Here is a 12,680-nt window from a genome sequence, read left to right on the forward strand (position 1 = left end):
GCAGCTATAAAAACCAAGGAAGGCCAATAATAGCCCCAGCTATCGCTGTGCGGCTATTAAAAACCATTGGCCGCAAAATTTGAGATACTTCGTTGAGTTCAACAGCAGCAAAATTAAAGGTCAAATACAAGAAATTGTGGTCGAAAATCTCAAAATTCCATTTTTTCTATCAGCACCTATCATGCCTGAAATAAAACCATGGATTACAAAAAAAAACGACAAAAAATAAATTCAAATGCACTGAGGTTGATTGAGATCGTGTAAAAACAAGTAAAAAAATATAATGAAGAGAAAATGTTGTCCAAATAACGAGGAATCAGTTTGAAAGTCTGCTAATTCTGGTGTTCTTGAAATTGGTGTTTTATTTTGAAAAATTAACTTTTACGAAAAACGTTGCAGAGACATTTCCTATTTGTTCTAAATAGGGGTCAAATTTTGATCAAGCTTTCTCTCGTTTAGGAGTTATTCAAGGAATATTTTAAATGCTTTTAGTTTTCAATATTTTTGTAAATGATGAAAGGAGCGAATTTGGGAATAAACTTTCGCTTAGTGTTTGTTCAACGAAGAACTGTATTGAACGTTATTGTTTTGGTAAACTTCGACCTATGTTTCGGGAAAGCCAACCAAGAAGACCTCATATCTTCTCAGCAGATACGAAATCCAAAAAAAACAATTTGAGAAAATACTCTGCTATAAGGACTTTCACTTTTTTTGAAATTGAATGTAAAATATGACAAATTTAATGAACTTCATGACAACTTAATGACTTTCGCTTTAATTTTCTGCATTTTTTCGGAAAACCTTGGATTGTAGAACCCTCAACATAATTTCTCAACAAAAACAAAATTAAAACGCCGTTGTGGAAATATTCTACGGTGCAAGGGCTTTCGAATTATGCTGCCCATATCTTTCTCGGAGGATTTTTTTGGCGGTGGGGGAATGACCAAAGAAAAAGCCAGGCTATCATAGAGTTCCTTCGCTCATCACATGGGATGGGAACATTAACAAGGATAAACGAGAGAGGTTTGCATTACCTGGGCGTGGGCCTGGTGCCCTCCTCATGTCATAGTCAGTTGAGGCTTTCTTCTCTGTATCTGAAAACATCAGTAGATATTAATAAAAAATCATATAAATTGAATAAAAATCAAAATATAATTTGAATCAGTATATAAAATGAACTCAAATCAATTGAATGAAAAATATGAAAATATTAAAATTCAAAAATTTGAAAATACTACAAGGCGCTGCTGCTTTTGAGTCCTTTTTGGAAAAGTAAAAAATGAAAGTGAAAAATGTTTGTTTTGTTTTAGTAGTCGATAAACATTATGAAGACAAGCATCCGTTTCCCTTTCAACTCCACTTTTGTTCTGATTAGAGCTCGAGAATAAATTTGCATTTTTAGCAGCTAACGACTTCAACCTGATAAAAGGCAGGCTAGCCAATTGACAAAGAAACTGTTCGAAAACTGTTTTCGATTCAATTATAGGGGGAGAAGTATCAAATTATTGCTTCAAAGCTTTCGCAATGAAAATGTCCTCATTGGAACTAAAAAGCTACACATAAGCCAACCTTGAACAAATTTCAAGTCACAAACTAAAATTTTGAAATCCCCCCCCCCCCCCGACGAAATGGGGGTTAGGAACAATTTTGGCAGACCGATATCATTGCGGAGCGATACAAAATTGGAAATTTTTTCTCATTTTTGACGTTTTCACGTTTCCTGTGTACATTTAACAGAAATCTGTTAATGGTTGCGATAGCTGATCGGAGCCATTAATTTTTTCCTCTTTGGGTTTTCAGTTAATTAGAAGTCAAAATGGTGGCTATTCTAGTCAGGCTGATGTAGTACAACGTGCAAAAACCACTAGTTTTAAGGCGGCGTGCAATTTTTTCAAACTGCTTTCGAATTTGATTGAGTCAAAATTTGAACAAATATTCGGTTTTTGAGAACAGAACTTATCCACGTGCGGCAATTTAACCACTAGTTTTAACGTGAGTATTTTACAGTTGCTTTTATTAACTGATCCATCTGTTCTATTGTAGCATGGTCACAATAATTGAATGCCTCAAAGCGCACGGCAAAGTGTTGATATGACTTAGACATTATTTTTTTCATAAAATTTTTGAGTTACGACCAATTTGGTAATTTCTTTTGCTTATCTTAGTTTCATGACATTAGTGAAGCTATTTGATGTTTCAATTTATATCTTTAAGTTGTTTTACACTAGTTGTTTACAGAAAAAAATTAAAAGTTGTTCAGTTTCCCCCCCCCCTTATAGTCGTTTTGGACGTCCTATCATTTAGTCTCCTGAATGACAGGTTTCATTGTCTTTTTAATGAGGAAAAAGTGGATCAAATTAATAACATCAATTCGTATCTATTGATTTTAACCATTGTGACACCTCTTGGTACGCCACAAAAAAGCAAAGATTTTGGCTTCGCTCGTTTTGTTTTCCTATCACTCTATTACATTAATGGATGGTCTCGCTGGATCTCTAAAAATGCATAATAGTCGATGTTAAATAATTTCTATTGCTATCTTATGTTATAAACTACCATGAGACTATTTTTGTGAGATTAAAAAAAAAACATAATTCTTTGAGAGGTAATTCTTTGAGTACCCCTTTGGTGGTCGTTTTTTGTCCCATCACTTAGTGCAATTGACGAATGGCTCTTCGATAAAGCATAATTGAATTAATTTACTATTTTCAATTTATATCTAATGTTTTTAACCAATTTGATACCACGTTCTTTAAAGAAATATCAATAATTTCTGCTTGTCCTAACACCTAGTCTCTGCAATTCTCAGGTACCATAGAATAACTTTCTGATTAAACAAAACTGAAGCTATTGCACTTGATACGATTTGTGTTCGAAGTTTAAATGAGGATTTTTAAACAATTTGGTTTTTGGTATCTCAATATCTCTATCACAGTACACCTTGGATTTGAAATGAATGGTGCAGCTTTATCTCATTTATTCTTAATTTATCTCATTTATTCTTAATTAATTGTTGTTTATCTATTTCATCATTATTTCATTTAGTGTAGAGAGGCCTTGAGGAAGAGTTTTTTTGAAAACAGGCGGTTGCAATCAGTTTCGAAACAGGTAGACCATCAAATTAGTATACAGCTGCTCGTCAGCAATCCTATGAAGTAGGATTCGATTTTCGAAACTCAAATGCGATTAGCATCGAGGGCAAGGTAAGTTTAAATTTAGTAAATTTTATAGATTTTTATGTGAAAGGTTGGAGAAAACGCACATTATCGATCCTCCTTGTTATAAAATTATATTAACCAACCTTTTTCTCGCCGTCTCTGGACCTCTTTGATCTGTTCTTCCAGCTCCTTGCACTGCTGAGATGTCAATTTGCCACTTTTCAGTAGCATTTCTGCCCTTGCGTACACCTGTTCAGGGGTGATTACTTCGGGTACTCCTGCACCCACTTTGCGCACCCCCGCCACCCTGATTGATTGGCCACCTGGAGAGGTGGTGGAATTAGTCGGGGGAGCTGTTGATGACGATGAAGTTGCAGCTCCTCGGATGCCTCGATAGTCGACGTCCTTTTCTGCAAATTACACTTGAGATTTAATACATGAAAGCATACAAGATTGATCGTCATTGGATAGATTAGGATGCATGTTGTTGGAAACGTGAAACAAACACAAAAAACCTCAGTTTTGCCGAAATAATACATTAGCTGTGCTAGTCGAGACAGTAAAAACGAAACGACTATTTATCAAAATTACTAAAATGCCAAATATGCAACTTATTGAATTCAAATTTTAACTTGAAACGGTGAGAATAATAATTGAAACGGTGGTAATAATTATACCTATTATTATTATGATACAAAAGCAATTTAGGGTACCAGTTAAAAACGGCAATAAGAGCCTGTATCCCGCCAAAATTACCTGCGAATTGCTGCTCTGTGCAACAGCTACAAAAACAACATTTGTAATTTCGATTGCTAGCTTAAATTAACTTCAAAACATCTGGGCTACAATATTTGCACAGAATACACCGTCTGTTTGTTTCCGGTTGCGAATACTTGATAAAGCTCCAGGAAAACAAAAACATCAGAAGAGGACAACAAAGTTTACAGACAGCACTACTTACTTGCTACAAAACAATAACCCAAACATTGTCAGTTGAAAAACTGAGTAGAAACAAAAATGATAATATTAAATGTTCGATAACGAATTTTAAATTTTAGCTCATAAGTTTAAAATTTAAATTGTCAATTTTTAAAAATAGCTTTTAAAGTAGCTGAATAGAAAGAGAATCTGATTCAAAACATTTTGAAAAATAATTTGGCACCCGAGTTACCATCTTACAAAATTCTTAGAAGTATACTAAGTCATACATGATTCTTAGCCATAGTAGGTCACAGGGGATTTGTTTAATCTGCTAGCAATCGCGCAAGCATCATTGTATGTTTCAAATCATTGCTGATTTATTCAAAACAATTTGTTGACAATCATACAAGGTCTCGTGATTTGATTATTTCAAACAAAAATCACACAAAAAAACGAGCAGATTTCACAATCTTGGAAAAAACTGGGGAGGAAGGCGCAAAGTCATTAAATGTTTCGCTGCAAGCAACACCGGGTCGGGTCTTAAACTGTCATAGTGGATCATAGAAATGCAAACTAAATTGAAATGTGGTTTGCAAAACATTCTACTGTTTAAAATGCGTCCTAGCTGAAGAAATTTTATATTTTCAGATAAAACACTTCACATTAGACTACGTTTTTACCAAGAAACTGAATTACTTTCTAACATTTAAGATTGAAGAACATTGACATAGGCAAAAACAAAACTCTTAGCTCGGCAAAATGTACAGCTTTTACTTAAGTTATGCATAGAACGTGAATCTAACTTGCAGAATATATTTGAAAATAAATTGTCAGCAGAATTACCATCAAACAAAATTTTTAGAAGTACACTAGATAATATGAAACTTGGTAGAATCATACTTAGTTTCAGATCATTGCAAAACATTTTTTGTTGGCCATCATACCAGGTCACATGTGATTTGTATGAAGAGTTCTTGCTGAAGAAATTTATATTTTCAGTTCGAAGACTTTACAGAAGACTACGTTTTTACCAAGAAACTGCATTCCTTTCTAACATTTAACATTGAAGAACATTGACATGGGCAAAACAAAACTCTTAGCTCGGGATAATATATCAGTTATTGGCTTTGAGGCGGAAGTTGAGTTGCAAGAAAACGAAAATGAAAAGGCTGAAACCCTCCAAAATAGAGGTGGATACGATTTTTTGTTCAGAACGTTACTTTATCTCAAAGTCTCTGAAACCACAATTATCCAAACACGCGCCCATAAACAAACACACACACGCACGCACAAACACACACCAAGAGAATTCTCCAAAAATTTTTTATAATAAGACTTTTGAAAGTTGTTAAACTCTGCATGAATTGATCTCAAAATCAACCGTTTTCCTTGTCTTCACTCTCATCTTTTATTTTACAGGTCCTGGATCAAAACAGCCCCGTACTTTGGTCTCAGAGCATTTCAGTGCTGAACCATGGCAACACGTTAAATACAGCAATGAGTCAGGAGAATCACATTGTGATTTACTTTTTTTCTCTCTTGACAGACTGACGGCATTGAGATAAAAAATCTGTTTAAACTATCTCATCTGAGCATTAGTAATAACCGCCTGTTTCTCCTCTGTGAAGAAGTAATAACAGCATGTCCATCCACTGTACATTCTGGCTTGGTGTTTGTGTCATGTACAGAATAGATTCAGAATTGTTACGCGAACAGATTACGCGCGCCAGACGGTAATTACTAATGCTCATAGAGAGTCCTTCAAGTGTTACTTATGTCAAGAAGAAAACCGGTCTGAACACAATTATGCAAAGAAGTTGATCAGAATTACAAATGCATGCGCAAATGAATCACTCTGAAAATTGTCCTGTAATTTTTGAAAAGTGACATGATCAGAAACAGGGTCATCCAAAAATCCACAATGTAATTTTTAATGATTCAGTACTGATATAGCATGACACTAGGGTACGGGGCTTTATTTTCATTTCGATCAACGACCCACCTTAAACGTGACAAGTGACAACGGGCCATCGGCCCAATAGCGCTTGCCTACAGTCAATTTAGAGAATAAACTTAATTTGTACAATTCGAAGATAATTAGTGACTGCTGGAACCAATATGTTATTATGCTAAGGTTCTACTAACTTCCAACTTGGACATCATCTTTGATTGGAATGAAGCCTTCTTCCGCCGATTTCCTAAAACACAAAACCAAAAAATTCAACTCAGTCTCAAGTGATAATCGCTTACGCAACCTTTATATGGAAGGCTGAGGTCAACATGTTCGTCAAACGAAGCAGCGAAACGACTCTCGTTGGTTTATTCTGCAACCTTTTAATCTAGTTGATCACGGGATTATGAAAAGAACTCATTGTCGGTACACATTACTAGATTTTGAATGCTTTCTGATGATCTGATGTATTTGAAAACAGCAGGTAAAAATTGTCGACATTAGCCGAAGATATAAATCACTGAATTTTTTCAAAAAACTCATTGCTAGAGGTGTCATTCGTTGCTAGCGGTGGAAAATAATCATATTGTTGTTATTTAACATCAATTTTACTATTAACAAGATTTGTCATCAGTATTACTTTCATGACCCTATAAATGTTAACTGATTGATAGGTTATTGAAATATAAACATTTTCAAAGACAAGCCTACAATTTAAGGCAGCTGTTCTTCTCTAAAACCTAATTAATCGTCTCTGTTGAGTTGTTAGCTTTGACGTTATTTGTTAATTTAAATTCGAAGGGTTTCCAAGTTTCATGAAAATCTGTCTTTACAAATATTTTGAATGAATTGTCAACAACTTTCCCGACTTACTTCTGTTTGTTCTGACCATTGGCAAGGACGCTCAATCTTGGATTCTTGGGAGGAATTGGCTTTAAGCTCTTCTGGTTATTGCCTCTTTTGCCCAACAACTTGGCCGCAACCTCAGCTTGTGCCCTTCCTAAGGGCCTACGCACAGGAGGCTGAGATACTTTCTTGGTTGGACTCGGTTCTGTCTTATCAGTGGATTCAGATGGCTTTTTAGTGGCATCACTCTTCTCCGTATCGGACGCGGAACTAGCCGAATCTTTGTTCTTTTTTGTGGGAACATTGCTTCCGTATTTTATCTCGTCCGATTTTTCTTCTTTGTCACGTTTTGGACTTTCAGTCATGTTATTCTTCTTCTTAGCAGGACCAGGACTTGAAGATCTTCCGCGTTGCATGGAACCACTCTTGGAATCCTTGCCAGCGGGTCCATCAGAGACCTGGTCTTGAGACCCCGAGGCAGCGCTGCCCGATGGTCGCTTTCGTTTTCCCTCCGAATCTGCGCGACGTCTTTCAGACCCACTAGGAGACGATGTTCGGTCTCTGTCCCGGTCGGGAGACACACTTCGATCCTCACGCATGAAGTTGGGAGGACTGGCACGCTTCGTACGCCACGGCGATAAAGGTCTCTTAGGTTGAGGTTTGGGTGTCTTTTTCTTCTGTTCTCCCGTTTTGTTCATTTTGCCTCCAACACCCACCCGTTTGACCATCGGTTTTACAATAGCAGTGGTTGGAACAATTGATGCCCCAAGAGCAACTGTGTTAGTCTCCGGTACTTTCACAGGAGATGGTTCCACTCCAGGTATGGGAGCCACAGCCGCAGCGGCTTTGAGCTGTTCAGGGGTTAGCTGGACGATTGCACCGCCTGGCATCTGGGCAGACACCATGCCAGCGACTGGCATTTGAGCAGCCTGTGCTTGCATTGCGAAAAACGGGAACATTGATTGGTCAGTTCCCGTAATATCTGCAGTTGTCATTGGCTGCACAGCAGCGTAAGGGTATGTGTTCACAACAGCACCCGTTGTCATGGCTGCAGGGTTTGTCGCTTGCAATGCCGGGGTTACGTTTGTTGGAGCATTCATTATTGCAGTTTTTGTTTGTTGAATATTAGGGGCAGTCACAGAGGTGGCAGGAGCAGCAGGGGCTGTCTTCCCACGTAGCCTTGGATCACGAGACTCATTTTGATTAGCGGGGTTGCTTCCAACCTAAAACCCAACAACAACCAATACGTTCTGCGCTAATAAGTAAGCTACTTTTTGAAAACGTGACTAGTAAAACTTATATCACTAATACTTACAGAACTCTTTATAGATTAAGGCTTAAAGATTTACAACCATGAAACATTAACCGACTAATGTCGAAAGAATTGCTCTTGAACGACAGGAGGGTGAAAACCAGTCGACTACGACGGGATTCGAACCATGGACCTCCCGCTCCTTCGCCAAAATCACTAACCACTCGTCTATCAATGCCTGCTTATTTCCTTGCTGCAATTGTCTTTATTTTAGCAACAAGCTTTATTTCGGAGTGAGATTAATAGAGACTAGCAAGGCACGAGGACCTAGAATGCAGATGGGGTGTAATAGTTCACGCCATCAAGACTAAATAAGACCGTTGTCGCAGAAAAAGTTATATGAAAACGATTTGACATATTTGATCTATTGGTAGTGATTTGTCGAAGATTTGGCATTTGGTTTCATAATTATCAAGGTACTCCCCACAAGGGATTCGAACCGTTGACCGTCGGAAAGAAAGTCCTACGCTCTACCGACTTGGCTAGTAGGGCTCGTGAACGTGAATTGCAGATGTTTTACATTACATCATCCTATCAAGTCTAAAAAAGACAGTTGTTACAGAAGAAAATATGAAAAGCAGACAATGTTCCTTGAATGCTGTTCGGTTATTTGGGAGTTTTCATCCTTTTGTTTATAACGATTTGACACATTTGATTTATTGGTACTGTAAAGGTGTAAAGTAAAAACAACACTCTTTCGGAAGTTAATTCTCTTTCGTTTTATATAGCAACGTTCAAACAGGCAAAAAGTATTAGATAGCAACGTGTAAGCAACGATCAAGGCGACTATAAATCATCACGAGGCAACGTATAAGTATTGTTCGTACATAGCAACAAGTGTTTTTTAGACGGCAAAGTCTTTTTGCTCATTTAACTGGTATCAGTCTATCTTTGATACTTGAGATCAAAGCTGGTCACCATTCTATTCAAAACAGTGCAAAAAACCGAAAATTATTAAGTTCAAACGAGCCTTACTTGATGGCTTTGTTTATTAGGTTTAACGAAATTATGTTAATTGCACTTTTTCCGAGCTTTGTACGTAAATTTGAACGTATTTTATTCAATTCGATTGCTTATTTAAATACTGGATTCTGATTGGCTAATAATCTCTCGCTTTAAATCTATTTAGTTACTAACATCCTCCGGCCCAGAAGAAGATGCTGGGAGAATTGGGACTAATTTTACAAGCGGGCGAACGAGCGATCCGGAGGACGTGCGCAATACGGCGGAGCGTGCGACGCTGTCAGAACCGTAACGGAGTTCAGTGATCCGAGCAGTGGGGTAGTAACCTCTTGGGTTTGTCTCTTCAACTACCCAAACCAAATCACCGGTCTTAAGGTTATGCTCGGCAGGCGTCTGCCACTTGGAACGTCGGTTCAGCGCCGGTACGTATTCTTTGATCCAACGAGACCAAATGGCGTTAGCGTAAGACTGCGCGCGGGCGTAACGTTTACGGTGATCAAACTCATCTACACCAATGATGGACGGGAGACTACGTGCTTGGTTACCGAGGAGAAAGTGGTTAGGTGTTAATGCTCCTAGGTCGGACGGGTCGGCGCTTACGGGCGTTAGCGGACGTGAATTAAGTGCATGTTCGACCAGACAAAAAGTGGTACTTAAAACCTCATCCGTGAGGCGACGTGTTCCAAGGATTGTGTAAAGTACGCGCTTGAAACTACGTACTAGCCTCTCCCAGATGCCACCTTGGTGTGGCGCACTGGGCGGATTGAACCTCCACTTGATGCCTTTGTGGGCAAGTTCCACAGCGATGTTGATGGTGTTCCACTTTTCGATGTTCTCGCGTAGTTCTTTTTCCGCGCCAACAAAGTTAGTGCCATTGTCTGACCAAATAATGGCCGGTGTACCCCGACGGGAGACGAACCGCTCCACTCCCATTACACACGAACTGGCGTCCATGGACGGAACGATTTCAACATGAACGGCACGAGTAGTTAAGCATGTGAAGAGGAAACCCCACCTCTTCTCGGTAGTCCTGCGTACAGTAACGTAAAACGGGCCGAAGTAGTCGACCCCGGTGTTCGTGAAAGGAGGAGACTGGTATGCGAGTCTTTCTACTGGGAGGTCAGCCATAATGGGTTGAATAGTGGCAGCGCGGAACATCCTGCACGTGAGGCAGTTAGATTTAATGCAACGTAGTGAGGAACGTAATTTAAGGATGGTGTAACGTTCTTGTACTTTTGCCCGCAGGTAATCAATACCCTGATGATGATTTTTAACGTGCGTGTGCCTGAGAAACAACTTTACAAATGCATGGCGTGCGTCCAGAACGATAGGATGTTTTACATCAAAGTCAACTTCGACCAACCGCTTGATGCGGCCTGCCGATCGGATTAGACGGTTTGGCCCAATAAAGGGAGAAAACGGGGCAATACGGCTACTCCGTTTAACGGGTTTGTTTTCGAGGAGATCTTTTCTCTCCGCATTAAATGACTCCCCTTGTACAAGATACTGGAGATGACGCTCGGCTTCGTCAAGCTCCGTGGGGTCTATGATGCTACCATCGACGTTACGGTAACATTCGTGAAAAGGTAACAATCGGAGTGCGTACGCTGTTATCCGTAGCAACTTCCGATAAGAACTGTACTTATCGAAGGGAATTAGTTGCGGTGGCGGTTCCTTAGTTGACTTGGTTACGGATGCGGCCAATGATGTATTGGTTTCGTCAGTTTCCTTAGTTACTATACCAAGTTTGATGTTTTTAACTACTTCAATGCTTGGTTCGAACGGGAATTCCTTGGTTCTTAAGAAATCTGGACCCCTCACCCAGCTACTTGATTGCAAAACCTCAGCGGACATACCACGAGTACCGGCATCTGCTGGATTATCGCTTGAGGCAACGTGGTTCCATTCGTCAACGCTAGTGTGTTCTAAAATCTCGCAAACGCGGTTCGCAACAAATATTGGCTGCTTGCTTGTGGAGTTGAGCCACTGCAAGACAGTAGTGCTGTCGGTCCACATATAAACTTTGTTGACGTGCACAGTAAGGGCTCGACAGATATCTTGTTTCAACCGAGCGGCCAGTAAAGCAGCTTGCAGCTCTAGCTTTGGAATTGTCATCACCTTCATAGGTGCTACACGAGCTTTACCCAGGACAAATGCAAGCTCTGTTTGGGGCCCACTCGAAGTAGTTACTCGAGCCCGGAGAAATGCAACGGCACTGAAAACTTCTTGTGAACTATCGCCAAACATGTGTAGTTCTAGGTGTTCAAAGTTTCCGGAAAAGTAGCTCCTTGGTATAGTGATTGCGGCAAGCTTGGGTAGTTCTACACTCCATTCGAGGAACCTTTCAACAGTGTCTTGTGGTAATTCTTCATCCCAGTGCTGCCCGCTGACACGCCAGATGTCCTTTAGTAACAATCGGGCACCAACAGTAAATGGTGCCACTAGGCCGATGGGATCAAACACCTTAGACACTAGGCTCAATACCAAGCGTTGTGTTAAAGACTTAGTTACTGTACTGGAGGTACCCCGACTCACAACTAGAGTATCATTGTTGTGATCCCATTTCAACCCAAGCACGTGCGAAGAATCCTCCTTAGATGAGGCAATTACTTTTGGTTCGGTAGACTGAGTTGACCCATCAATTCGATCAGCCAGATTTGGTACATTGCTTACAAACTTAGTAAGCTTGAACCCACCTAGATGGAGAAGATGCACCAACTCCTTCGATCTTTTGAGAGCCCTCTCGGGTGACTCCACCGAATCCAAGTAATCGTCCATGTAGAAGTTTTCTAGGACGGCTTTGGTTGCTTCCGGGTACTGATTAACATTGTCTCGGGCCGTGCGTTGCAGTGCATAGTTAGCGCATGTGGGTGAGTCTTTAGCCCCGAATATATGGCGCGTGTATTGATACACTACAACATTTGTTGTGGGGTCCTCCCGCCACAAAAAACGCAGTGATGGCTGGTCCCAATCAGGGACACCCACTTGGAGGAACATACCCTCGATATCTGCGGACACGGCAAACTGATGTTGACGGAACCTAAGTAGTACGTGGATTAGGTTTTGGAGCAGGTCGGGGCCAGTGAGCAAAGATTTATTCAAAGAAGTACCGTGGAACTTTGCTGCACCATTTAATACCCTACGCACTTTTCCCGGTTTGTTCGGATTGATTACGGGATGGTGTGGTAGGTACCACTCTCTATCCGACCGTTGCTCTACCTTGTGAGCATCAGGGACTGTAATCAAGTAACCTTTTTCCAAGTCTTCACGGATGGTATTAGCATAAGTTTCTTTCAATGATGTATCTCTCGATAGCCGCTTTTCGAGAGACTTGAGCTGTACCAGTGACGAAAAGTAGTTATTCGGGAGCTGGGTGTTGTCATCAGCCCATAACATACCGACATCGTATCTTTGGCCGTTATGGAAGGTTGTTGTTTCAAGTATTTCCTGCGCGCGAGCATCCGCTGCGGATCGTGGGTCAACTTGCTTGAACGCGCCGTACGATTCCATATCATACCAAGATTTAACC

At 40.1% G+C, this 12,680-nt stretch overlaps 1 protein-coding gene across 1 annotated transcript in view; it reads right to left on the reverse strand.

The window, feature by feature from the left end:
* Window positions 1-12,680, reverse strand: part of LOC142349875 (uncharacterized) — a 68,510-nt gene that overhangs the window by 17,520 nt on the left and 38,310 nt on the right. The window contains exons 5-8 of the mRNA XM_075401701.1: window positions 6,904-8,099; window positions 6,225-6,277; window positions 3,302-3,568; window positions 1,035-1,094 (exon numbers count right to left, since the gene is read on the reverse strand). Coding sequence (XP_075257816.1) covers window positions 1,035-1,094; window positions 3,302-3,568; window positions 6,225-6,277; window positions 6,904-8,099 — 1,576 coding nt within the window. The remainder of the gene's footprint in view (window positions 1-1,034; window positions 1,095-3,301; window positions 3,569-6,224; window positions 6,278-6,903; window positions 8,100-12,680) is intronic.

Source organism: Convolutriloba macropyga, chromosome 11, assembly GCF_964194025.1.
Source record: "Convolutriloba macropyga chromosome 11, txConMacr16.3, whole genome shotgun sequence".
Classification (NCBI taxonomy): domain Eukaryota; kingdom Metazoa; phylum Xenacoelomorpha; order Acoela; family Convolutidae; genus Convolutriloba; species Convolutriloba macropyga.